Source organism: Rhinopithecus roxellana, chromosome 1 (assembly GCF_007565055.1).
Source record: "Rhinopithecus roxellana isolate Shanxi Qingling chromosome 1, ASM756505v1, whole genome shotgun sequence".
Classification (NCBI taxonomy): domain Eukaryota; kingdom Metazoa; phylum Chordata; class Mammalia; order Primates; family Cercopithecidae; genus Rhinopithecus; species Rhinopithecus roxellana.
This window is the reverse complement of record NC_044549.1, coordinates 171,821,309-171,848,377: the sequence shown is the minus strand read 5'-3', so window position 1 is coordinate 171,848,377 and position 27,069 is coordinate 171,821,309. Positions and strand designations below refer to the sequence as shown.

The window sequence follows — 27,069 nt, the reverse complement described above, 5'->3', positions numbered from 1 at the left end:
TAGCCTGAATTTCAAGCCAGTGGATTTTAGCTTGCTGGGCTCTGTGGGGGTGGGACCCCTGAGCCAGACCACTTGGCTCCCTGGCTTCAGCCCCCTTTCCAGGGGAGTGAATGATTCTGTCCCGCTGGCGTTCCAGGAGCCACTGGGATATGAGAAAAAAAACAAAAACAAAAACAAAAAAACCCCAAACTCCTGTAGCTAGTCTGGTGTCTGCCCAAATGGCTGCCCAGTTTTGGGCTGGAAACCTAGGGCCCTGGTGGCTTAGGCACCGTAGGGAATATCCTGGTCTGCGGGTTGCAAAGACCATGGGAAAAGCATAGTATCTGGGCCAGAGTGCACAATTCCTCATGGCACAGTCCCTCACGGCTTCCCTTGGCTAGGAGAGGGAGATCCCCAAACCCTTGCGCTTCCTAGTGAGGCGACACCCCACCCTGCTTCTGCTTGCCCTCCATGGGCTGCACCCACCGTTCAACCAGTTCCAATGAGATGAACCGGGTACCTCAGTTGGAAATGCAGAAATCACCTGCCTTCTGCGTTGATCTCACTGGGAGCTGCAGACTGGAGTTGTTTCTATTCAGCCGTCTTGCCAGCAACCGGCCATTGTAGGGTTTTAAATTGGCTTAATTTCAATGTTGTGTTTCAGGAAATAGAAAGGTCCAAAGAGAGGGTGGGAGATTGGAGAATGTCCAGATGGTAGAGCAATCAGAACACACACAGCACTTATTAATTTACCATCTTATATGGGTGGAATTCACGGTGTCCCCAAACAATCACAATAGTAACATCAAAGGTCACAGATCACCATAACAGATACAGTAAAAATAGAAAAGTTTTGAAATATTGAAAGAAAACCCAAAATGTGATGCAGAGACACAAAGGGAGCTGAGATATGCCTGCATATTTGTGTTGTTTCAGGCCACTGAGTTTGTGGTAATTTATTTTAGCAGCAATAGAAGACTAATACAGTAATCATCTGGTAAACGGTCAAGCCTGCAACTGTTTAATTATGACCCAAAGTGATTAGTCCATATCTCCAAATACCTTGGCCACGTTCCTTTTACAACATGCCAGACAGACCTGAAAGCAAAATTGTTAGCATGAGAAATCAGTTGTCCCTAATAAATACATATTGATGCCCATTCTACTTGGAAACTTCAGTAACAAAATAAATTGCTACTCTCTCACCAAGGAAATTAAATAAGATTACATTTTTGAAAAGTACGTTCATATTCCATGTACTGTGTCATATCAATTTACATTATTAACAATTATATATAAAAATGTATATGTGTTTTCTAAAGCATATCTGACAATATTTCTAAAGTGTCCAATCATGAATTTGACATCAATCTACAGAATTAGAAACACTCCAAAAATAGAACCACTGTCTGGAAATGGTAAGCGACTCATCACTGGGAATAATCAAGCAAAAGACGTTGCCTGGATGTAAGAGATGAAATTCTTGCACTTAGTAGGAGATTGGGTTCAATGACCTTGAAATTTCTAATTCCTAGTTTAACAGAAGTGTTCTTAAGAAAGAGAATATTGACAGTGAAATCATAGGCAGGAGGAGATATTTTAAGTAGTCTCAGTAAATATAAGAAGCTGACAACATGGCTCCTGGGAGACTTTTAAGTCACTATCTGATCAGTTTCAAAGTGAAATATAAATACAATTTAGGAAAAGAACTAAAAAGCCACTTAAAATAATAATTATAAAACTATGTAATTGTTTGCTGAGTATTTAAAAATGATCAAAGTTGAAGCTATTTAGTTTAGAACTCTTATTTATGTATTAAGAGGACTTTTTTACAACAGCTTGAAGATACTATGTTACAATCATCACTTGAGAATATTTTATTGTTAATAAATTAAGCAAGTCTCTGGTAAATTTCTATAACTCGAATCAAGGTACTCAGCGTTAAAAAACAAAAATCCCTTCACATAAAATGTTATATGTTTGGTATATTCTTTTTGGTTTTTGGCAGCAAATACCACTGAAGTGCTGCTATGGTCTGATTATTTGTATACCTGGAAAATTCAAATGTTGAGATTCTAACTCCCAAGCTGATGGTAGTAAGCAGCAGATGGAACCTTTTGGGATATAATTAAGTCATGAGGGCAGAGCCCTTATGAATGAGATTGGTGCCCTTATAAAATAGCTTCAAGGGAGCTCCTTTATCCCTTCCACCATGTGAAAATACAGTGAAAATGTGTCATCTGGGAACCAGAAAGCAGGCCCTTACCAGACAGTGAATTTGTCAGCACCTTGATCTTGGACTTCTCAGCCTCCGGAACTGTGAGAAATAAATTTCTGTTGTTTATAATCTACTCAGTTTATGGTATTTTGCTTTAGCTGGCCAAATGGACTAAAGTGTTATGCAGGCAATCCACTCTTCTCTTTTTTTAGTTAATGGATATTATAAAATTACCTGATTATTGCATTAGTAAGTATGAGTTCTTAAGACAAAAGCAAAATAAAATGAAATGTTCTCAAAGAAGAATAAACTATTTTGTTTATGCCTCATCTATTTCCTATACTCGATTATCTTGCATCCTGTCTTCATCACCAGAGCATCTAAGAGATCTACTTGACTGGGGAGGTTAAATACTGGAAGGCTTAACATTCTCCAGAATTCAGATCTGTTTGGTCATCTCCACACAGTGTATCAACTTAGGACAAGAAAATGGTACCTCGATAGGATGGAGCCTTCTGTTTGCCTAGAGTGTGAATGCTGTCGAATTCCTATTCCTTCTAAACCAACGTTGCCTTTCTCTTCTGCAACTCTCAGGATTAACTCCGTATCAAAGCAGGTTTAGCGGGGAAGAGAAGACATACATTTTTTTTTCCCCCATTGACCACAGATCACAATTAGTATCACTGTGATGGATCCAGAGTCCACCCTGGTCCTTAGAAATGGTAGAAAAGGTGAATAACTCCCTGAATAACTTGTGAAGCACCAGTCAGGTCCACAAATGTTTCCCTCCTACATGTTCTCCACTGAAGAGTCTTTTGAGGCTTGAGTTGTTCTAGGACTGTGGGACCCCCTGTTAAAATACCAATACTCCTAGGACAACTTGAGTGCTCTAGCACAAATATAATTGAGGACATAGCAGTAATATGGAATCTGAGGCCTCTATTCCAGGCAAAAAGAGTTTATAAACTCAAAATCTTGATCTTAAAATATGATTTGGTACCTATCTTATTTCAGAGTGTAACCTATTAAAAGTTCCATTGGTCCAAAGTTTTACTGTTCCCAAAGCCAAAGTGTTTACCTACATGTAGCATTCCCAAAAGACTAAAAAAAAAAAAAAAAAAAAAAAATTAAACTGTAAGTGTATAAGCTTGTTTATGTGTGAATTTTCTGTAGTAAACAATCAAACACAATTAATTCCAAAATTAAAGCACATAATGAGTTAAAATGTTATCTTTGAATTTTTGACATATTTTTGACATGTTCAGTTACTGGAGAAAATGTCTAAGAAATCTTTTCTCCTGCAAGATTAGAACAGCAAAATGTGTTTTGTTTTTTTTTTTTTTCGTGAATACTAAATGATAAACTTACATCAGAATTAAATCTCAACTGGCAAATGTTGCATGATATGATTTGCTTTCTTCGATGGGGAAGAGGAACCCCGAATGTATGGTTTATTACAGCTTTCTGAATCGGGTCCATCTGTAATGAGAAAAAAGAAATACAACAAATAGAAATAAAGCTTGTCAGTTCCATTGGAATTTTGCCTATTTCATTAAACAACCATTCTGTACAGCTTCAATCTACTGCTCACATTATAAAGAATCTTATTCTAAGAAACAACATTTTTACTTTCTTGGAAAATAGATAACGTTAAGCCTAAAGCTCAGTATGATAAGGAAATGATAAATGTACCCATTAGAGTCTGCATGCTAACTGTTTTTGTCATTTAAAAGCAACAGTTGTCTCAGTTTAATAACCCTTAAATATAATTAAAGATTTATCAAAATTCAAGTTATTGCTAATGCCAGCAATCTAACACAGAAGTATGTCTATACCATTGCCCAAAAATGGACTTCAAAATAGACTGGTCAGCTGGGAAGCCATGAAAATATACACCATTATCCAACATCAACCTTATGCTATGTTTGGTATCTTTTAGACTCTAAGAATATAATATGCAAATCCTGCTTTCCAGTAATTGAAACATGGAGACGTTAAGTCATTCAGCAATCACTTGTTGAGCACCTAGTATAGAATGTTAATCTATGGACTTACTGGGGGGTGCCAGAGATTTGGGGCCAGATATCAGTTATCTCCCTCCATTCTGTTTCCAGGACAGGACAAGCAACAACAAAAACAATGTCAGCAATCCAGCTCTGATAAGGTTTAATGTCCCTTCACTAGGGCTTTGTCCTATGGTTGTTCTGGCTGGAGTGCAGTGGCGAGATCATAGCTCACTGTGGCCTCAAACTCTTGGGTTCAAGCAGTCCTCCCACTTCAGCCTCCCAAGTAGTTGGGAGTACAGGCTTGAACCACCACACCCAGCCCTTGATCTTAATTCTTTCATGTAACTTCTTTCACTATCCTTGTCTATTTATTAAAGTTGCGATGAAGCTTAAATGTGCTAATTCATGAATTTACTTAGGATAGTCAGTCTGGGCACATTAAGTAGATACTGGCTATTATTATATGTTCTGTGTTGTAGCACATGTGAAGATCAAGGTTAATAACAGCCTCAAACTCTATACTCATTGTTGGCACATTTCCCATTTTTCCCATGATGAGATACAAAGTACTTACAAGAGTCTTCATAATAGATTGAGATAGATCAGAAATTTGATACACTCAAAAGTGCTCAGAATGTGTCAGAAATGACTCTCTAATATTCAGCTTCTGTGACACATTATAGTTCATTAATTCCCCTAAACAAGTCATTTATCAATTTCATCTCCTTTTGTGTTTCTCAATTACTGGAATCAGTCAATTCACAGGCTCTCTCCACTGGAAGGAAGGAGAAAGTTTCTGACTCCTTTGTATTCACAACTCCTCTTATGTTGTCTAGGTACTCTTAACATGTGGTTCTGAATAATAACAATAGGAACAACAATAAAAATAGTAGCAGTTAGCATTTATTATGCTTTCCATAGGCTAATCACTGGACTAGCTGATTTACATATTACATGGTTACAATGATAAAGGAGAAGAACTCATGGGTGTAATCATTTTTCTTTTCCACCTTCCCTTTATATTTATTATCTGACATTAACTGTTGCCCAAATTCTGGATGAAGCTCAGTCTACCCTCGTTTTTCTGGTCACTTTTAGGTATTCACAATTATAGGCCGGTCACGGTAGCTCATTCCTGTAATCCCAGCACTTTGGGAGGCCAAGGCAGGCAGATCACTTGAGGTCAGGAGTTCGAGACCAGCCTGGCTAACATGGTAAAACTTTGTTTCTACTAAAAAATACAAGAAAATTAGCCAGGTATTGTGGCAGGTGCCTGTAATCCTAGCTGTTTGGGAGGCTGAGGCAGGAGAATCGCTTGAATCCAGATTGCAGTGAGCTGAGATCATGCCACTCCATTTCAGCCTGGGTGACAGAGTGAGACTCTGTCTCAAAAAAACAAATTATAGGATCACCTCTCTCCTTTACTAGTGAATTCTATAATATTTTCTTTTTATCTGATTTCATTTAGGTATTATATAATTTACATACAATAAAAGTCACCAGTATTAAGTGTACAAATGTGACAAGCGCATAGAGGGAGGATAATTATCACACAGACCTTTTCCACTATCTGGACAAGTTTCCTCTTACCCCATGTGGTCATTCTCTGCCTCTTACTCCCAGATCCTGAAACTACTGGCCTGCTTTCTGTCTATGTATTTTTCCATTTCTGTCTCTGTATTTTGCCATTTCATATAAATGGTATCATACAGTATGTGGTCGTTTGTGTTTGGAAACTATCGTTTAATACAGTGGTGCTTAGATTCATCCATGTTGTTACATGTATTAGTAGCTTGTTCCTTTTTATTGCTTAGTAGTATTCCTTTGTTAGGATGCACTACATGTATTTATCCATTTGCCATTGATGAACATTTCATTATTTTCAGTACATTCTTTGATACTTAAGTCTGAATATGCAACCTAAGATCATTCCTAAAATCAGTTAAGTGTCTTAATCTAAATATTAAAACTTAATTTAAAATTGCAATATCTCTTCCTTAGGTTGGGCCTGCTGTAGAATAGCACTATGAAGGGCCACAGGACATAGTACAGGATTCTTCTCTACATATATTGCCAAGTCCCTCACCCCAGCTGAGCTTCTAAACCTTCCTCAATCTTATTTCCTCAGAACCAGAATTAACAATGCACAGAGCTTGAGAAAGCCTAGAGCCACACAAATGTGTGAATGCGCTGCTTCAATAGCCCTCATTCTGCTCTCTAGGTTCATTCTTCTATCAGGTCTATAAAAACAACCACAGAGAACAGTGAAGGGTAATTTTCCCTTCAGCCACCAGCTGATGGAAAAATTAAAAGCAGAAAGAGGTCATTGACTTACAGGTAGTTGCCTTACCATGTTCTCTTGTGTACATTCTGTGCACAAATGGTGTGTGTTTCTATCAGGGAATAAGGTGAATTATGCCTATAACCTGTTAAGGAATATTGAAGTCCCCTTATAATGATACTTTGAAATAAAAATGAACTGTGTATGTATATCAAAGATGCTCTCCGAAAATACATACTGTTGAATTTTTATCATATTTTGGTGATCAGGGTATTATTTGGGGTTTTTTTTTTTTTTAGTAACACTGGTAAGGCAGTGACCACATTTAATTCAAATTTGTAGAGGAGGTATTTTGGTACTAGTCACTTCATGCAAATGTAATATAGTCTTTAGATTAAGTTATTTTGTTTGAATTGAATGATGTTCTGATCACTGTGGCTATAAAATCAGATTTCAAAATGCAAAGTGGTATATTCTTCTGCAGAGACAATTTTATTTCCCAGAATACTTAAAAAAAACTTAACTGAATTACCTTTTAAAGATGGATTTCACAAACTATAGATAAACCATCAAAAGTAATTATCTTTTATCCCTTTAGAAATCTAGTATAACAAAATAAGTTTTAATATCTTTAATAAAAATAAATCATATTCACACATATATATACAACCATTTACAATGAGGAATTATGAAAGGGCAAAATGTAAATAATAACCAGGTCTGTTATAAATAGTTAATTAAATGATACCACATGCTGTATAACTAAAAGTAGCCACTACTGTCAAATCAGGGGACACACAGCTAGTTTGATCATTTTGCCGAAGCTTATCTTTATTTACTATTATAATCAAATATTTTATATAAAAAGAAAGTCATGTATGTTGTTTTTCTCTCCAGGAACCAATGGGTCTGATCTGTCAAAATAGTAACATCTTATTTTGTGTATGCACATTATGGTCAAGAATTTTTCTACAAAATCTGTCTCAAGCAACGCCAATATGTGTGGTAGGCAGGAAACAAAGGGGTTCTTGGGTCAGATAAGGTGTAGAAAATCAAAGTACTACAGCCTAGACATTTAACAGCACACAACAGAATATTACAATCTCTGAGATGTTATACAAGAAAAATATGTTTTAAATGCATGATTTCTAACTTAATATAACCAAGGCTTTTTTTTTTTTTTAATTTACCATCATTGTTCAATGCATACATTTTAGAAAATAGTGATCTGAGAAAGAAAATTATTTTAAAAATATAAATAAAATGTTAAGGTTTCAATACAATAGTAGACACCAAAGGAAGAATGTAATACATAGAAACTTCAGATATGTTTCACCTAACCTGTGCAGCACTGAATTAAACACAAAAGAAATGGTAAAATCTGCATGGTATTTTAGGATATATTAATTCGATTTCCAAATTGTGATATTTTGAAAGCTAGAGATTTCTAAACCTATTAATCAACTACCCAAACAAACAAAAGTGAAGAATGATACACTAGCTATTGACATGCTTACCCAAACTCTAGGCTAAAATTGAATTTCAAACTCAGCCCATGGCCTTATTTAAAGCCAAATGAATATGTTTTTCTTCATTTCAGGCTGAAGAACCTTTGCATTTCTATCTAAGGCCTAGGTTTTTCCCTCACCTCCCCTCTGGGGATTCTGCCAAATTGATTTGTAAATGAACATACAGGGGACATGCTTCAAGTACAGCAACCACAGCTCAAGGTTTCCTTCTCTAGGGCTCCTGTTGTATTTTCAGGGAGGATGAAGCTTAACCCTGAGTTTACAGTTCCTGCTCTAAGAGACCTCTTCTCTCTGTGTTCCTATTATTACTGTGGCTTTCACAATTTCACAGTTTTTAAATCAAAGAATAATAACTCAAATGCCAGGAAGTGTAGAAGTCCAGAAATAAAAAGGTTGTCTTTTTCAACTGGTATTTGTATGTAATAATGTCCAGTGACAATAACTTTAACTTACAGGCACTTTCTGTGTGTTTGATGGTCATATAATTTTTATCCTTAAGTTACTGAGGAGCTTTTATGGCCCTTTGTTCAATATCACATAACTAGTAAGTGGCAGACTTGCTAACACAAGCCTCCCACCATACTCCTGTGAGTCTCTCAGGCACCATAATCAAGCTTTGTAATATTCATCATATTCAAATATGAATATTTGTGACACTCCAGTATGAAGTGACACTGAGTGGAGATCCTGGTGTATTTATTACATTGACTTTGAATTAGTAAAATGTTTTTATATTACCCATATTCATACTTTAAAAAACACTAAAAATTCTTTAAAATCTCACTGCCACAAAAATTTTTCCATTTGAGAAATTCCATTTTTCTCCTTTGTCTTTAACTTTTTAAATGGACAAATAACTTACACACAAAAAGTGCATACATTTGAAGTGTATCCTTTGCAGATTTTTTTTTTCTTGAATACATACAATTTGGATTTGAATACAGTTTTATTTAGCTGTGGATCATCTCAAAATATACAAACATACAATCCCCATTCAAAAACTCATTCCTTCGCCATCTAAAGAACTTAGTTAATAAATTAGACAGTTAAATACAATTTCAGTACATTACAACATATTTTAGAACAATATATTCAGACATTAGTACTAACAAAATAGTGGCCTAATAGTTTTTTTCTTTTGCATTGGCAGAGAGCTTCTCATTCTAAAGAGCCGTTTCTAAAGCCTGTTTCATCAAGCTTTGCAAGTCTCCTTTATTTTTCCTAAGGACATCTTTTACCCGCTGTAAAAAATTAAAGTTTTTCTTCTTCCTTCTTCTCCCTCCTCCTCCTCTCCCTCCTCCTTCCCCTCCCCCTTCCCCTCCCCCTTCCCTTCCCCCTTCCCCTCCTCCCCCCTCCTCCCCCCTCCTCCCCCTCTCCTCTCCCCTCCTCCCCTCTCCTCTCCCCTCCTCCCCTCTCCATTCCCCTCCTCCTCTCTCCTCTCCCCTCCCCTCTCCCCTCCTCCCCCTCTCCTCTCCCCTCCTCCTTCCCTTCCCCCTCCCCCTCCCCCTCCCCAGCTATAAAAAATTAGAGAAAGTTTGGCTTCTTTCTTCTTCTCCCTCCCCCTCCCCGGCTCCTCCTCCCTGTCCCCCTTCTTCCCCTCCCCTTCCTTCTCCCCCTCCCCGGCTCCTCCTCCCCCTCCCCGGCTCCTCCTCCCTGTCCCCCTTTTTCCCCTCCCCTTCCTTCTCCCCCTCCCCGGCTCCTCCTCCCTGTCCCCCTTCTTCCCCTCCCCTTCCTTCTCCCCCTCCCCCGCCTACTCTTCCTTCTCCTCCTCCTCTTCCCCCTCCTTCTCTGAAGGCAGATATTCTTTCTCAGAACATGGCCCAAGATAATGCACCTTTACTTTTGTGATAGGGTTTTTTTTTTTGTTTTTTTTTTTTTGTTTTTTTTTTTTTGTTTTTTTTTGAGAGGAGTCTCGCTCTGTCACCCAGGCTGGAGTGCAGTGGCCCGGTCTCGGCTCACTGCAAGCTCCGCCTCCCGGGTTCATGCCATCATGCCATTCTCCTGCCTCAGCCTCCGGAGTAGCTGGGACTACAGGCGCCCTCCACCACGCCCGGCTACTTTTTTGTATTTTTAGTAGAGATGGGATTTCACTGTGTTAGCCAAGATGGTCTTGATATCCTGACCTCATGATCTGCCCACCTCGGCCTCCCAAAGTGCTGGGATTACAGGCATGAGCCACCGCGCCCGGCCACTTTTGTGATAGTTTAAAAAATTTTTTTTTTTTATTATACTTTAACTTCTAGGGTACATGTGCAGGTTTGTTACATATGTATACATGTGCCATGTTGGTGTGCTGCACCCATTAACTCGTCATTTACCTTAGGTATATCTCCTAATGCTATCCCTTCCCCCAACCCCTCCCCACAATAGGACCCAGTGTGTGATGCTCCCCTTCCTGTGTCCAAGTGATCTCATTGCTCAATTCCCACCTATGAGTGAGAACATGAGGTATTTCGTTTTTTGTTCTTGCAATAGTTTGCTGAGAATGTTGGTTTCCAGCTGCATCCATGTCCCTACAAAGGACATAAACTCATCCTTTTTAAGGCTGCATAGTATTCCATGGTGTTTATGTGCCACATTTTCTTAATCCAGTCTGTTATTGATGGACATTTGGGTTGGTTCCAAGTCTTTGCTGTTGTGACTAGTACTGCAATAAATATACATGTGCATGTGTCTTTATAGCAGCATCATTTATAATCCTTTGGGTATATATCCAGTAATGGGATGACTGGATCAAATGGTATTTCTGGTTCTAGATCCTTGAGGAGTCTCTACACTGTTTTCCACAATGGTTGAACTAGTTTACAGTCCCACCAACAGTGTAAAAGTGTTCCTATTTCTCCACATCCTCTCCACACCTGTTGTTCCCTGACTTTTTAATGATCACCATTCTAACTGGTATGAGATGGTATGTCATTGTGGTTTTGATTTGCATTTCTCTGATGGCTAGTGATGATGAGCATTTTTTGATGTGTCTGTTGGCTGCATAAATGTCTTCTTTTGAGAAGTGTGTTCATATCCTTTGCCTACTTTTTATGGGGTTGTTTTTTCCTTGTAAATTTGTTTGAGTTCTTTGTAGGTTCTGGATATCAATACCGAATTTATTGAGAGTTTTTAGTATGAAGGGCTGTTGAATTTTGTCAAAGGCCTTTTCTGCATCTATTGAGAAAATCATGTGGTTTTTGTCTTTGGTTCTGTTTATATGCTGGATTATGTTTATTGATTTGTGTATGTTGAACCACCCTTGCATCCCAGGGATGAAGCCCACTTGATCATGGTGGATAAGCTTTTTGATGTGCTGCTGGATTCGGTTTGCCAGTATTTTATTGAGGATTTTTGCAGTGATGTTCATCAGGGATACTGGTCTAAAGTTCTCTTTTGTTGTTGTATCTCTGCCAGGCTTTGGTATCAGGATGATGTTGGCCTCGTAAAATGAGTTAAGGAGGATTTCCTCTTTTTCTATTGATTGGAATAGTTTTAGAAGGAATGGTACCAACTCCTCCTTGTACCTCTGGTAGAATTCAGCTGTGAATACGTCTGATCCTGAACTTTTTTTAGTTGGTAGGCTATTAATTATTGCCTCAATTTCAGAGCCTGCTGTTGGTCTATTCAAGGATTCAACTTCTTTCTGGTTTAGTCTTGGGAGAGTGTAAGTGTCCAGGAAATTATCCATTTCTTTTAGGTTTTCTAGTTTATTTGTTTAGAGGTGTTTATAGTATTCTCTGATGGTACTTTGTATTTCTGTGGGGTTGGTGGTGATATGCCCTTTATCATTTTTTATTGCGTCTATTTGATTCTTCTCTCTTTTCTTATTTATTAGTCTTGCTAGCAGTCTATCAATTTTGTTGATCTTTTCAAAAAACCAACTCCTGGATTCATTGACTTTTTGGAGGGTTTTTGTGACTCTGTCTCCTTCAGTTCTGCTCTGATCTTAGTGATTTGTTGCCTTCTGCTAGCTTTTGAATGTGTTTGCTCTTGCTTCTCTAGTTCTTTTCATTGTGATGTTAGGGTGTCAATTTTAGATATTTCCTGCTTTCTCTTGTGGGCATTTAGTGCTATAAATTTCCCTCTACACACTGCTTTAAATGTGTCCCAGAGATTCTGGTATGTTGTATCTTTGTTCTCATTGGTTTCAAAGAACATCTTTATTTCTGCCTTCATTTCGTTATGTACCCAGTAGTCATTCAGGAGCAGGTTGTTCAGTTTCCATGTAGTTGAGTGGTTTTGATTCAATTTCTTAGTCCTGAGTTCTAGTTTAATTGCACTGTGGTCTGAGAGACAGTTTGTTATAATTTCTGTTCTTTTACATTTGCTGAGGAGTGCTTTATTTCCAACTATGTGGTCAATTTTGGAATAAGTGCAATGTGGTGCTGAGAAGAATGTATATTCTGTTGATTTGGGGTGGAGAGTTCTTTAGATGTCTATTAGGTCCACTTGGTGCAGAGATGAGTTCACTTCCTGGATATTCTTGTTAACTTTCTGTCTCGTTGATCTGTCTAATGTTGACAGTGGGGTGTTAAAGTCTCCCATTATTATTGTACGGGAGTCTAAGTCTCTTTGTAAGTCTCTAAGGACTTGCTTTATGAATGTGGGTGCTCCTGTATTGGGTACATATATATTTAGGATAGTTAGCTCTTCCTGATGAATTGATCCCTTTACCTTTATGTAATGGCCTTCTTTGTCTTTTTTGATGTTTGATGGTTTAAAATCTGTTTTATCAGAGACTAGGATTGCAACCCCTGCTTTTTTTTGTTTTCCATTTGCTTGGTAGATCTTCCTCCATCCCTTTATTTTGAGCCTATGTGTGTGTGCATGGGAGATGGGTCTCCTGAATACAGCAGACTGATGGATCTTGACTCTTTATCCAGTTTGCTAGTCTGTGTCTTTTAATTGGACCATTTAGTCCATTTACATTTAAGGTTAATATTTTTATGTGTGAACTTGATCCTGTCATAATGATATTAGCTGGTTATTTTGCTTGTTAGTTGATGCAGTTTCTTCCTAGCATCGATGGACTTTACATTTTGACATGTTTTTGCAATGGCTGGTACCTGTTGTTCCTTTCCATGTTTAGTGCTTCCTTCAGGATCTCTTGTAGGGCAGGCCTGGTAGTGACAAAATCTCTAAGCATTTGCTTGTGTGTAAAGGATTTTATTTCTCCTTCACTTATGAAACTTAGTTTGGCTGGATATGAAATTCTGGGTTGAAAATTATTTAAGAATGTTGAATATTGTCCCCCACTCTCCTCTGGCTTGGAGAGTATGTGCTGAGAGATCTGCTGTTAGTCTGATGGGCTTCCCTTTGTGGGTAACCCGACCTTTCTCTCTGGCTGCTCTTAACATTTTTTCCTTCATTTCAACTTTGGTGAATCTGACAATTATGTGTCTTGGAGTTGCTCTTCTCGAGGAGTATCTTTGTGGCGTTCTCTGTATTTCCTGAATTTGAATGTTGGCCTGCCTTACTAGGTTGGGGAAGTTCTCCTGGATGATATCCTGAAGAGTGGTTTCCAACTTGGTTCCATTTTCCCCATCACTTCCAGGCACACCAATCAGACGTAAATTTGGTCTTTTCACATAATCACATACTTCTTGGAGGCTTTGTTCATTTCTTTTTTCTCCACACTTTTCTTCTCGCTTCATTTCATTCATTTGATCTTCAATCACTGATACTCTTTCTTCTAGTTGATTGAGTCAGTTACTGAAGCTTGTGCATTTGTCACATAGTTCTCATGTTATGGTTTTCATCTCTAACAATTTTTTTAAGGTCTTCTCTGCATTGATTATTCTAGTTATCCATTCATTTATTATTTTTTCAAGTTTTTTAGTGTTTGTGCTGGTTATGTAGCTCCTCCTTTAGCACTGAGAAGTTTGATCTACTGTAGCCTTCTTCTCTCAACTCGTCAAAGTCATTCTCTGTCCAGCTTTGTTCCATTGTTGGTGATGAGTTGTGTTCCGTTGGAGGAGGGATAGATGTGCTCTGATTTTTTGAATTTCCAGCTTTTCTGCCCTGCTTTTTCCCCATCTTTGTGGTTTTATTTGCCTTTGGTCTTTGATGATGGTGACGTACTGATGGGGTTTTGGTGTGGGTGTCCTTTCTGTTTGTTAGTTTTCCTCCTAACATTCAGGACCCTCAGCTGTAGGTTTGATGGAGTTTGCTTGAGGTCCACTGCAGACCCTGTTTGCCTGGGTATCAGCAGCAGAGGCTGCAGAAGATAGAATATTGCTGAACAGCGAGTGTTGCTGTCTGATTCTTGCTCTGGAAGCTTCGTCTCAGGGGTGTACCCTGCCATGTGAGGTGTCGGTCTGCACCTAGTGGGGGATGTCTCCCAGTTAGGCTACTTGGGGGTCAGGGACCCACTTGAGCAGGCAGTCTGTCCATTCTCAGATCTCAACGTCCGTGCTGGGAGATCCATTTCTCTCTTCAAAGCTATCAGACAGGGGCATTGACCTCTGCCGAGGTTTCTGCTGCTTTTTGTTTAGCTATACCCTGTCCCCAGAGGAGGAGTCTACAGAGGCAGGCCAGCCTCCTTGAGTTGCAGTGGGCTTCACCCAATTCGAGCTTCCCAGTGGCTTTGTTTACCCACTTAAGCCTCAGCAATGGTGGGCGCCCCTTCCCCAGCCTCGCTGCTGCCTTGCAGTTAGATCTCAGACTGCTGTGCTAGCAATGAGGGAGGCTCCATGGGCGTGGGACCCTCCAGGCCAGGTGTGGGATATAATCTCCTGGTGTGCTGTTTGCTAAGACCCTTGGTAAAGCGCAGTATTAGGGTGGGAGTTACCCTATCTTCCAGGTGTTGTGTGTCTCAGTTTCCCTTGGCTAGGAAAAGGGATTCCCTTCCCCCTTGCACTTCCCAGGTGAGGCGATGCCTCGCCCTGCTTCAGCTCTCACTGGTCAGGCTGCACCAGCTGACCAGCACTGATTGTCCGGCACTCCCCAGTGAGATGAACCTGGTATCTCTGTTGAAAATGCAGAAATCACCCATCTTCTGTGTCACTCATGCTGGGTGCTGGAGACTGGAGCTTTTCCTATTCGGCCATCTTGGGCGCGCCTCCCGCAGATTTTTTTAAACATATGCATACCCTCATGTTTACACCATCCCAATCAAGAGATGGAACATTTTCAGCAACCAAGTCTCTCAGTCCTGCACTTGCCAAATCAGTTATGAGATCTCATCATATATTTTTACCTGCTTTTGCACTTCATAAAAATGTAAGTATACAGTATGCATTCTTTTGTGTCTGACTTCTTTCATTCAACATTGTGTATTTCGATTTTTTTGTTTTTTTGTTTTTTTTTTTCTTTGGACGGAGTCTCACTCTGTCGCCCAGGCTGGAGTGCAGTGGCCGGATCTCAGCTCACTGCAAGCTCCGCTCCCGGGTTTACGCCATTCTCCCGCCTCAGCCTGCCGAGTAGCTGGGACTACAGGTGCCCGTCACCTTGCCTGGCTAGTTTTCTGTATTTTTCAGTAGAGACGGGGTTTCACTGCGTTAGTAAGGATGGTCTTGATCTCCTGACCTCATGATCTGCCCATCTCGGCCTCCCAAAGTGCTGGGATTACAGGCTTGAGCCACTGCGCCCAGCCGTATTTCGATCTTTTTTTTTGCTGTACAGTATTCCATTCTATGACCATATCCTAATTTTTGCCAGTTCTACTGTTGAATAGTTGGGTTGCTTTCCATGTTCATCTATTAGGAATAAACTAGTAAAAAGAATTCTGGGCTGTGATTTGTTGGATATAGTAGTCATTTATCTGAGATACGTAACTAGGAATTAGATTTGTAGGTTATAGAATATTTATAGGGTAAACTTTAATAGGTATGGCCAAAAAGCTTTTTAAAATGGTTGTTACAGTAGTGTAATGTAATACTGGCACTAACTATCCAGAGTTGGTGTAGACTCCACGATTTAAGGGCATAGTCCCCAACAACACTCTAAACACCAGTCACAAGTTTGAGGGTCCACAAGCCAACTGCATTTGTGACAAATTGGCTACAAATTTGGGGGCTCCCATGCCCCCAACAGATTTGACAACTTGCTAGAATGACTTATAAAATAGCACTAAATTCAAAAATAGCAGTAAACTTATGATTATAATTTTATTGTAAAGGACATGATTCAGAAGCAGCTCAATGAAGAGACACATAGGGCTAGAACTAGGAGGATCCTGAATCAGAGCTCCCATATCTTCTCCCCATGGAATCATGATGCACTTACCTCCCTACACCTTTCAAACCAAAATACCTTACCCAAATTTTGCCATCTGTAGTTTTTTTTTTTTTTTTTTTTTTGCGGATTTCTTTATCTAGGCATGATTGACTGAATCGCAGGGCACATGAACTCAATCTCCAGCATCCTTCCGCTCCTCAGAGGTTGGGATGACATTACTGGGCTCAAAGCCCCAATCCTTTAATTATACAGTTAGTCTTTCTGGTGCCTGGGCCCCGTCCTGACTCACCTTATTAATATAAACTCAGATGTGATACAAGAAGTCTAGATACTATCGCTTGGGATATTTTCAAGTTTTAGAGGTTACCTAGCTGGAACTGAGGGCAAAGATAAAGCCAGAGTTTTTATAATACAATACTTGTACATCCTTCTACTTTTGATACATAATTTTATACAGTTGTAAGCATAATATGGCAATGATATTTTGCTTTTCATTTAACAATATATTCCAAGAATACTTTCACTTCAGTTTTCATATTTACCAATTAAATGGTGGCATACAATTCCCCTAAATGATTGTATTGATGGGGCTTAGAACAGAATACCTCCAAGTATGTACCTTGACATGCTGGGTACTTTAAAGTGAAGGACATAGGAAGAAGACCTTAGATCATATCCATTTGTCCAATCACATTTCTATACCGTGGTCTCTTCTTCATCGAACCTACATATAAAAATAGAGTTTCCCCAGGTCCTTGGGTTTCCATTTCTGATGAATACTGTTTCAGGTAAAACTTTGATTAAATAAATTCTTGTTAACCTGTATTTTGTTATAGGAATGTCAGCTCTGACCCTTATGATGAGTGAGAAAAGGTATCACAGCTTGCCACCCCTGCACAGCAGAAAACCTGGAAAGAGTAGAAACATGGCTCAAAGGGTCTTTCCAGGGAAACGTAAATAAATTCAACTATGTAAAGCTTTATATTAGAAGAAAACAATAATTGCTAACTTAAAGTGGGTACTTAGATACATGAGGCACTGCCCATAAAGACTTATATGTCATAACTCATTAGGAATTCACAATATCCCTAGGAAGTAGACCCTTTTTTTTAACTCCCCCATTTTTTATATAAGAATTTTTAGCACGAAGACATGAACTTAATTAGATTAGGGTTTTATAGCTGGGTACTTCTAGAGCTGTGATTTAAATTCAAGAAATCTAACCCCACAATCTGTACTTGTAACCACCGCACAATATTTTCTATCATCAGCAAAAGGAAAAATACATATGTTTAAACAAACAAAAAGGTGAAAAGGAAAAGGAAGTGTCTACACCCTCTAAATCAATTAGGTTCTCTAGATATACAGAGGAGCTCTAGAAGTCGCTATGTGAAAGACAAAACACCAATGGCAAAATGGTTAAGGTGCATTAAAAAGCAATTTGTAGAAGACTATCTGAATGGCCCGTACAAATACAAAATGTACCAGTTAAAGTGAAAATAAAATTTAAAATAACAAGATTATGGTTTTTACACAAATGGTTGGCAAAAAGAAATCTGACATTAGGTATTGATAAGGACTTGGGAAAAGTGGAGAAAAATTTGGCAACACCAAGTAATGGAAAGTAAACCTAACATATGACTTAAACATTCAACTGGAGAAACTCTGACTCGTGGGCACCAAGCGATAATTACAAGGAAGTATCCTGCAGTTTTGTTTCTGCAACAAATGGTCAAAAAGCTACAGGATGAAAAACCATACAAAAGTTACAAGAAACTCATTAAATATTTATAAGCAGGGAGAGAGAAACAACAAAATACAGAAGAATATCTAGAATATGGCGTCAGACACTTAACAATTACACATGCATAATCAACAAAGTAGGAAGTTAGAATTATACCATTTTATAACTCTTAAATAATGGGCTGGGCCCACTGGCTCATGCCTGTAATCCCAGCACTTTGGAAGGCCAAGGCAGGTGGATCACCTGAGGTCAGCAGTTCAAGACAAGCCTGGCCAACATGGCGAAACCCCGTCTCTACTAAAAATGCAAAAATTAGCTGGGTGTGGTGGCGGGTGCTTGTAATGCCAAGCTACTTGGGAGACTGAGTCAGGAGAATCTCTTGAACCCAGGAGGCAGAGGTTGCAGTGAGCCGAGATCACGTCACTGCACTCCAGCCTGGGCAACAAGAGTGAAACTCCATCTCAAAAAAAGAAAGAGGAAGCAGGGAAGGGAAAGAAAGAAAGAATGTATCTAGGCAGCGACCAACAATTACAAGTATCTCCTGAGGAAGCATAATGTCACCTAAGGAGAAGTCTTGCCAAAAATATTGAACTTGAATGCGATCAAGACTCTAGATGTAATTATCTTTGGTCAAGTAATAGAGGGACATAAGCACAAGTTGAAGTCTGTATGTGAATAAAGTCTGCAAATTCCTAACTGAAAAAACTACAAAATAAATGACAAGGTTTCTTGAACAAATAAATAGCTAGAAAATAATTGGGGTAAGACCTGTAAGTAAAGATACCTAAGAGACATAGCCAGTTCCAAACAATGGGCCTTACATGGTTCTTGATTCTTACAAACTGCACAATAAACATGGAGACAATTGAAGGAAAGTTAACACTGGATTTTTTTATAATAATGAAGTATTTTAAAATCTTTAGTTGTAATCATTGTGGCATGATTGTGTGCTTTAAAAAATCATTATCATTTAGAAATACATAGTGAAATATATAGCAAAAAAATGATACTACTGAGATGTGCTTCAAAATGTTTGAGAGGATGTAGGGGGGTAACTGGGTGGGAATAAGATGAAATAAGATTGGTCCTGAGTTGATAATTGCTGAAGCTAAGTGATGGATTTTTAGATTTTCATTATAATATTATATTCTTATACATGTTCTGAATATTCCATAATAATAATAAACATGCATCAATTCCATAAATTGATTGTGGATGCACATATTTATATCTAAAATTATTAGAACTAGAATGCAAGGAAGGGCACACACCAAACTCCTAGTTGTTGTCTTTTGGAGATCTAGGGATAGGACTAGGTAAGTGGCTAAAGAAGATTATAGCTAAATACATAGTGTTTCATTTCCTTAACGAATATAAAACAACTGGAAGCAAATATGACAATATTAACAGTTGTAAAATTCAGAGTGAAACAAATATGGATTTCTGTTATAAAATGTATCATTATTTTCTTTTGAGTTCTTTACAAATATGTAAAAGTGCCAATCATTCAGTGTCATGAATGAGTAAAAATAATTTGAAGTGATGTAGCCTTTATTCTACTTTCTATGGGATTTGAATTGCTACAAAATTTAACAGGAATATTAGTCACCCAAGACCAAGACCCAGGTCTGTGCAGGGTGGAGGTGGAGGGTGGTGGTTAATGGAGGTACACAAAAAGTCTCATGGTTACTTTGCTTTTGCCAAATAGCAAACGATATACACAAGTTCGTTTAACAAATTCATTCAACTAGGGACAGGCTCATTTCTGTTAATCTCCTAAATCAGGTCAAGCCCAAATTTGATGATTTGGTTGAAAGCAGGAAATATAACATGTATAACTCACATAAATACATTAAAGGAACAGTATTTTTTAATACACCAAGCTCTTTTTTTTTACCTTTACGTCATTTGCACTTCCTGTAACTTGAAAACTCTTTTCCCCATGCTTTTTAGTCCATCATCCCCTGGCTAGTATTTCCCCAGCTTTCAGGACTCAATTATGATGTCTCTTTTTGCTGAACTCTCATCTGACCTTCTTCAACTGGGCCAAGTCTTCCCAGGCACGGAGTACAACACTGCACACCATCTGAAAATGTCTCTTGACTTTTTGTCTCTCCCAAAAGAGTAAAGTCAAGGCAGGGTTGGGTCTCATCATTCTTTGTACCCAGCAGTTAGCAGAGTGGCTCACACTTATCAAGGGCTCAGTACCTGTCTGTTGAATTGCTAAGTAAATTGAGCAACACTGAAACCCAATCTCAGTATCAGCCTTGGTATGGTATTAACAGTAGCAGTGGGAAAACCTGATTCAACAAGAGAAGTTTAGGCTTAAAAAGGTGGAAAGAGTGTGATAGAAGCAAAGGCATATGGGAGAATGATCTCATGACAATGTGGAATACAGAATGCCAACTCTGTGAGTAAACTCTACAACTGCAAACCACCAAGCATAATTTGCATATATTCTATTGTCATCTAAACAATGGAGCAATTGGTTTATCAGGTTCTCTCATCTATACTTAATGTGCCAACACCAGACTATTTTTGCACCAGGACATCTTGTTTGACAAAGGCCAACACCCACAGTGGTCCCTTCTGCAACTGAGGAGGAGCTGATTTTGTTCACAAAATCAATGCTTGAACTTAAATAAGCAAAGGCATTTAGATGACCTCCAAGTACTCAGGACATGTAATTTAAGAAACATTTCATTGTCAGTAGATTTCTGCCATGGCTATTTCCCTAATGTTCTATGGTAGCTTAATAAAACTCAAAGGATGGATGAGCTTAAAGGCATCTTCAGACATTATTTTTCTTAGAATCATTTATGTGCCCATGCAAATTACATTTAACCAATATATTGGGATCCTATTGTGGAATGCCCACAGACACTTGCACTCTGTGATTTTTTTTTTTTTTTTTTTTTTTTTTTTGAGACGGAGTCTCGCTCTGTCACCCAGGCTGGAGTGCTGTGGCCGGATCTCAGCTCACTGCAAGCTCCGCCTCCCGGGTTCACGCCATTCTCCTGTCTCAGCCTCCCGGGTAGCTGGGACTACAGGCGCCGCCACGTCACCCGGCTAGTTTTTTGTAGTTTTTTTTTTTTTTTTTTAGTAGAGACGGGGTTTCACCGTGTTAGCCAGGATGGTCTCGATCTCCTGACCTCGTGATCCGCCCGTCTCGGCCTCCCAAAGTGCTGGGATTACAGGCTTGAGCCACCGCGCCCGGCGCACTCTGTGATTTTTAAATGGAAGTATGTAATTGTTACCAACACAATTTGTCATTTAAACCCTGGGCACAATTTTAGAACTCATCTATGTGTGATATCTCCAGTGGGTGGAGACTATGTTTCACCCATGCTCATATACCTGGTGATTATTATTCCTTTCCCTGGAACCCAGAGCACTCAATATATATTTAAACTTTATTGACACTTCTCACTTTATAAATGAGAAAAGCTACAGTTAGAGAAAAAAACAAGTCTGAGAAAAAAGAAAGGGAAGAAAATGATTTTATTCCATTAATGAGCCTTCTTTTTCTGTAACAGGTTTTTTTCTAGACAATAGAACATTATTTTTAATTGATATATAATATGCATATTTATAGGGTAGCAGTGTGATATTTTGATACCTTTATACAATGTGTAATGATCAAATCATGGTAATTAGCATATTCATTACCGTTCACATTTATCAGTTCTTTGTGCTGGGAACATTCAATGTCTTCTCTTTTAACTATTTGAAGATATAGAATAAGAACTTATTCTATATCTTTAATGAAGTGCTAAAGAACAGTAGAACTTATTCTTCCTATCTAGCTGTAATTTTGTATCTGTTAACCAATTTCTCCTTATCCTCCCTTTTCCCTAGACTTCCCTGCCTCTGGTTACCACTATTCTTCTGTTTACTTCTATGAAATCAACTTATTTAGCTTCCATATATGAGTGATGACATGTGGTATTTGTCTTTCTGTGTCTGGCTTATTTCACTTAATGTCCTCCAGGATAATCCATGTTTCTGAAAATGACAACATGTCATTCTTCTTTATGGCTGAATAGGATTCCATTATGTATATATACCACATTTTCTTTATCCATTCATCCATTGATGGACACCCAAGTTAATTCCATATCTTAGCTATTGTGCATAATGCTGCAATAAACACAGGAGTGCAGAGATCAGTTTGACATACTGATTTCCTTTCTTCTGGATATATACTGACTGGTAGAACTGCTGCATCAGATAGTAGTTCTATTTTTAGTTTTTGGAGGAACCTACATGCTGTTTTCCATAATGGCCGTACTAATTTACATTCCCACCAACATTGTATAGGAGTTCCTCTTTCTCTGCAACCTCACTAGCAGGTTATTTTTTGTCTTAGTATGATAGCCATTCTCACTGGGGTGGGATTATATTTCATTGTGGCTTTGATTTCCATTTCGTTGATAATAAGTGATGTTGAGCATTTTTCATATACTTTTTGGCCATTTGTATATTTTTTCTTCTTTTTGTTTTTCGAGACAGGGTCTCACTCTGTTGCTCAGGCTGGAATGATGTGGTGCAATCTCAACTCACTGCAGCCTCAACTTCCTGGGCTCAAGCGATCCTCCTACCTCAGCTTTCCAAGAAGCTGGGACTACAGGCACTCATCACCAAGCCTGGCTAATTTTTTAAATTTTTTCTTTGTAGAGACAGGGTCGTGCGGTGTTGCCCAGGCTCACCTCAAACTCCTAGGCTCAAGCGTTCCTCCTGGTCCCAGCTTCCCAAAGTGCTGGGACTACAGATGCAAGCCACTGTACCCCAGATTTATGTATTTTCTTTAGAGAAATGTCTATTCAAGTCATTTGCCCTTTTTTAAAATTGGATTAATTCATTTTTTGCTGTCAAGCTCTTTGAATTCTTTATTATGGATATTAATCCCTTGTTGAATGAATAGTTTACAAATATTTTCCTTCACTCTACAGGTTGTCTTCGCTCTGTTGATGGTCTTTTTTGCTGTGCAGAAGCTTTTTAGTTTAGTATAATCCCATTTGTCTATTTTTGCCTTTGCTGCCTGTACTTTTGAAGTCTTATACATAAAATCTTTGCCCAATGTACTAAAGTGTTTCCCTATGTTTACTTCTAATAGATTTATAGTTTTGGGTATTACATTTAGATTTTTCATCAATTTCACATTGATTTTTGTATAATATATAGGGAGAGATACGGGTCTAGTTTTATTCTTCTACATATGGATATCCAGTTTTCCCTGTATCATTTATCTAAGAGACTGTCCTGCCCCTATTGTATGTTCTTGGTGCCTTTGTCAAACATTAGTTGGCTACAAATATGTATGTTTATTTCTGAGTTCTCTATTCTGTTCCATTGGTTGATATGCCTGCTTTTATGCCAGAACCATGCCATTTGGGTTTCTATAGCTTTGTAGTAAATTTTGAAGTCAGGTAGTGTAATGCCTCCATCTTTGTTCTTTTTGCTCTGCATTGCTTTGGCTATTTGGGGTCTTTTGTGGTTCCATATGAATTTCAGTATTTTTTTTTCTAATTTTATGAAAAATGTCATTGGTATTTTGATAAGGATTGCATTTTTTAGAAAAGAATAAATGATGCCTGTTTATCTTAATATCTAGGGAGAAAACTCTAGCGTTTAATTTGAACACTGTAGAGACCTTGTCATCAGCACTTACAGAGTCTTAGTTCCACTCTTAATTCCTTTCTATTTTGATTAGAATCCTGTTTCTAGTGGCCTTACATAACAAAATCTCTTTCAAAGACCATGAATGCCTATGATACCTATTGCCACAAAGAGAAGTCAGGTTTCTCGATGTTCAGGACTGGTCTCTGAATAAAGTATAATTCTGGTTATTAACCCCACAACTCCAGAATTGGGATTCTGTTTTCAAGGAATGTCCTAGACAACATGGCATTATTGATTGAAAAGGAAATAGATTCCAGAAATCTATTCTGTTACCAGCTGTATCAGAATTCCACAATGCATCTGGTTCTTGGGCAAGTCACTGAAACATGGGTCAGATGTTGAAAGCTGCTGTACTGTGATGTGAAAATAAAGGTAAGGACAGTATACCTTTGTACGTAAATTACAGATGACTAAATTTTAAGAATTTTCTCTTATTCTAAAATATGTTCTGACTTTACTGTTAAAATTTTTATTTTATGAAATCCTGGTGCTATTAAAGGGAGGGATTTATTCATTTACTTATTTTTTAGGTCCAGGTTTAAAAAAAAGTAAAAATGAGAAAGTCCTAGGTTAACTGGCCTTTTCATATTTATTTTTTAGTATTTTAATCATGTGTTTTCTAGGACAGTTATAACAAAATACTGCAAACTCGTGGCTGAAAACATCAGAAATTCATCATCTCACATATCTGGAGGCTAGAAATTTGAAATCAAGGTGCTGTCAAGTCCATGCTTCCTCTGAAACCTGTAGGGGATCATCCTTCCTTGCCATTCCTCGCTACTAGTGTTTTGCCGGCCATCTCTGGTGCCCTTTGTCTTACAGATACATCATTCCAATCCTCCCCTTTTGTATTGTATTCTCCCTGTGTATCTCTGTCTCTGTGCCCAAATTTCTCCTTTTATAAGGCTACCAATCATATTGAATTACCCTAATGACCTCATTTGAACTTGAGTACCTCTGTAAAGACTCTGTTACCAACAAGGTCATATTCTGATGTACTGTAGGTTAGAACTTCAACATTTCTTTTTTGGAAGGGCACAATTCAACTTAAAACAAATGGAACCAATGATACAAGAATCTAGTAACGACTGGGAAATTTTACTCAGGCATGAATGCTAGGATGTCCTGGTTAATGGAAAATTAATAATTACAATTAGTTTTCCTATCTAAATGACTAAAAGGAAAAGTTCAAACAATAGATGAATTACTGAGACTGTTTCTTGCCTGCCCCTGTTCTGGACGTGACCAATTATAGCCTCAAAGAATTTTGTGATCCCCAAGGGTCTAGGAAGAAGAAAAGAGTTCAAGGAATTAAAATGTTCAGAGATGAGGAGAATAGAATTGAAATAAGTAGTGTACCAATTAATGGCAGATCTTTACTAACCAGACTGCAAACAATAGATATTTTTGAAATGTCACAAAATTAAAGTTACGAAGTCTGTAGAAAAAAAATTAAACAATGGTACATTGGTAAGAACCATGTAAATGATTATCCCAGTTTTCATTGTTTGATTATAAAAGACATAAATTGTGGGCAATACCTAAGCTGTACATTTTTTTCTTGCTTTATTGCCTATTTTTTTATTTGTTTCAGTCACCCATTTAATGCCTTTGGAAAAGTATAATGATGTGCGGAATGGCTCTTATATACATTCCTTCTCTGTAGGTTATCTTTTTAATCTTTTCTGCATAACAATTCCAAGATAATATATATATACATATATATGAAATTTAGTACATAAGAATATCCTTGCTTGTTTTTATGTTTTGCTCAAAAATGCAAATGTACATATATATCTGTGAATATATATGTGTGTGTGCGTATATATATATATGTATGCACATATTATTTCTGTGCTGATTTATGTACCAGTATTTATCCACCAATTCCCTACAGAAGGTCCCTTCAATGCTTGTTATTGGGCATTCCTCAATTTCTTTTGTTCTGTGTTTTGGCTAAGGTGGATATTTTCTTGAAATATTCTACTTCTCCTGGCACTGAAGTATTCATTCACTAATTTACATCCTTCCTCCCGCCATTAGTGCCCTGTATGCCTCTTTCTGTTAGCCAGTGATGTGGAATTCAAGCCACAAGGGACATTTTACTTTGGAAAACACTGCCTTCCAGGAACTGGCCAGATCTACATTTCTCCATTCATTTTCCATTACTACTTGCCCCAGACATTTTGCTGCAATAATATAGACCTGCTGGCAATGCCTTACATAATCCAGTGTATTTTATTGTCTCCTCTTCTTTTCAAAGGCTCTTTCCTTTCTTCAGTCTTTATCACTTGTATATCAGATGTATAATTCCTATCTATCCCTCCAAATGCAATTGTTTCCAGCAAGACTTTCTCTAGTCTCTCAGTCGGCAAAGCTAATACACTCCTTCAAGTCTTCACAGCACCCTATAAATTCTAGTGCCATGTCATTTACCATCTTCTACTGAAATAATATGCTTCTATTCTCCCCAACCTAAATTGCAAAAGAGGTGGGATGTTGTATTTATCTTAAAACAAGTGCCTGATGACAGAGAGGGCTCAATAAAGATTTATTGTTAGAAAAAGTTATTAGACATGTGAAAACAGCCACCCCAGTTGATTGTCAATCATTTTAAGGAGAAAAAACTGGTCCAAGATATAATTCTTGGTTGAAGCCACATTGTTCAACTTCAACTTCTTCAACTTCGTAGAAGAATTTAGTTGTTATCTGGAGGTAACTGTTTTGGAGCCTTGATGTAAATATCCAAAATAAAAACTGCATGTTTATAAAGTAAAATTAATAATCTAGCTTTTAAAATGCTTACCAAGTATTTTAGCTGACTCTTCTCAACCCTGACTGTATACTAAGAATCATCTTGGGAAGCTTGTTAAAGGTACAGAGCCAGGGCCCCAAAACAGTGCTGATTCAGCTCAATGTTTAAAATGCTCCTTAGGGATGACTGAGACGCATTGCTCAAAACATTAGTAATAGAATCACCTTTCTTAGATTAAATTTTTTTCACCAGATGTTTCCAAAATACCAATGTTCTCTCTTCCACCAATAATTTTGTGGCCAAATAATTTTATATAGGATACAATATTATCATCATTTTATAGAAATGGAAACTGAGGAAAAACCAGGATAAATGATTTGCCATGGTAACCTATATATTATAGCTGTAAGACTGACATCCAGGTTTATTGAAATGGAGTGTTCTTCCTACACATCACACTGACTCTGAAATCGTGTGGGGTTGGTAAACAAACTTCTGAATTCAATCTGTAAACTAGATCTGAATCTGGGTTTTTTCGTGGTTGGTATATCACAAGGCAGAAATGCATACACATTAAATAAAACAAAAACTAATGGAGAAAACTAAACCAGAGCAACTTGAAACAAAACAAGGGCTATTAAAAAGTATCTCCAACAGTTGACTTGCTTTTATTACAGGGTAGGCTATTTTTAATTCCCACCAAATTGCTAAA

The 27,069-nt window shown here is 38.0% G+C and overlaps 1 protein-coding gene across 2 annotated transcripts in view; it reads right to left on the bottom strand.

Annotated features, from left to right (window-relative positions):
• ZNF385D (zinc finger protein 385D) overlaps positions 1–27,069 on the bottom strand; it is a 360,213-nt gene that overhangs the window by 145,352 nt on the left and 187,792 nt on the right. For both annotated transcript variants that reach the window (XM_030933306.1, XM_030933313.1), the window contains exon 3: positions 3,566–3,676. In XM_030933306.1, the coding sequence (XP_030789166.1) occupies positions 3,566–3,676 (111 nt within the window). The remainder of the gene's footprint in view (positions 1–3,565; positions 3,677–27,069) is intronic.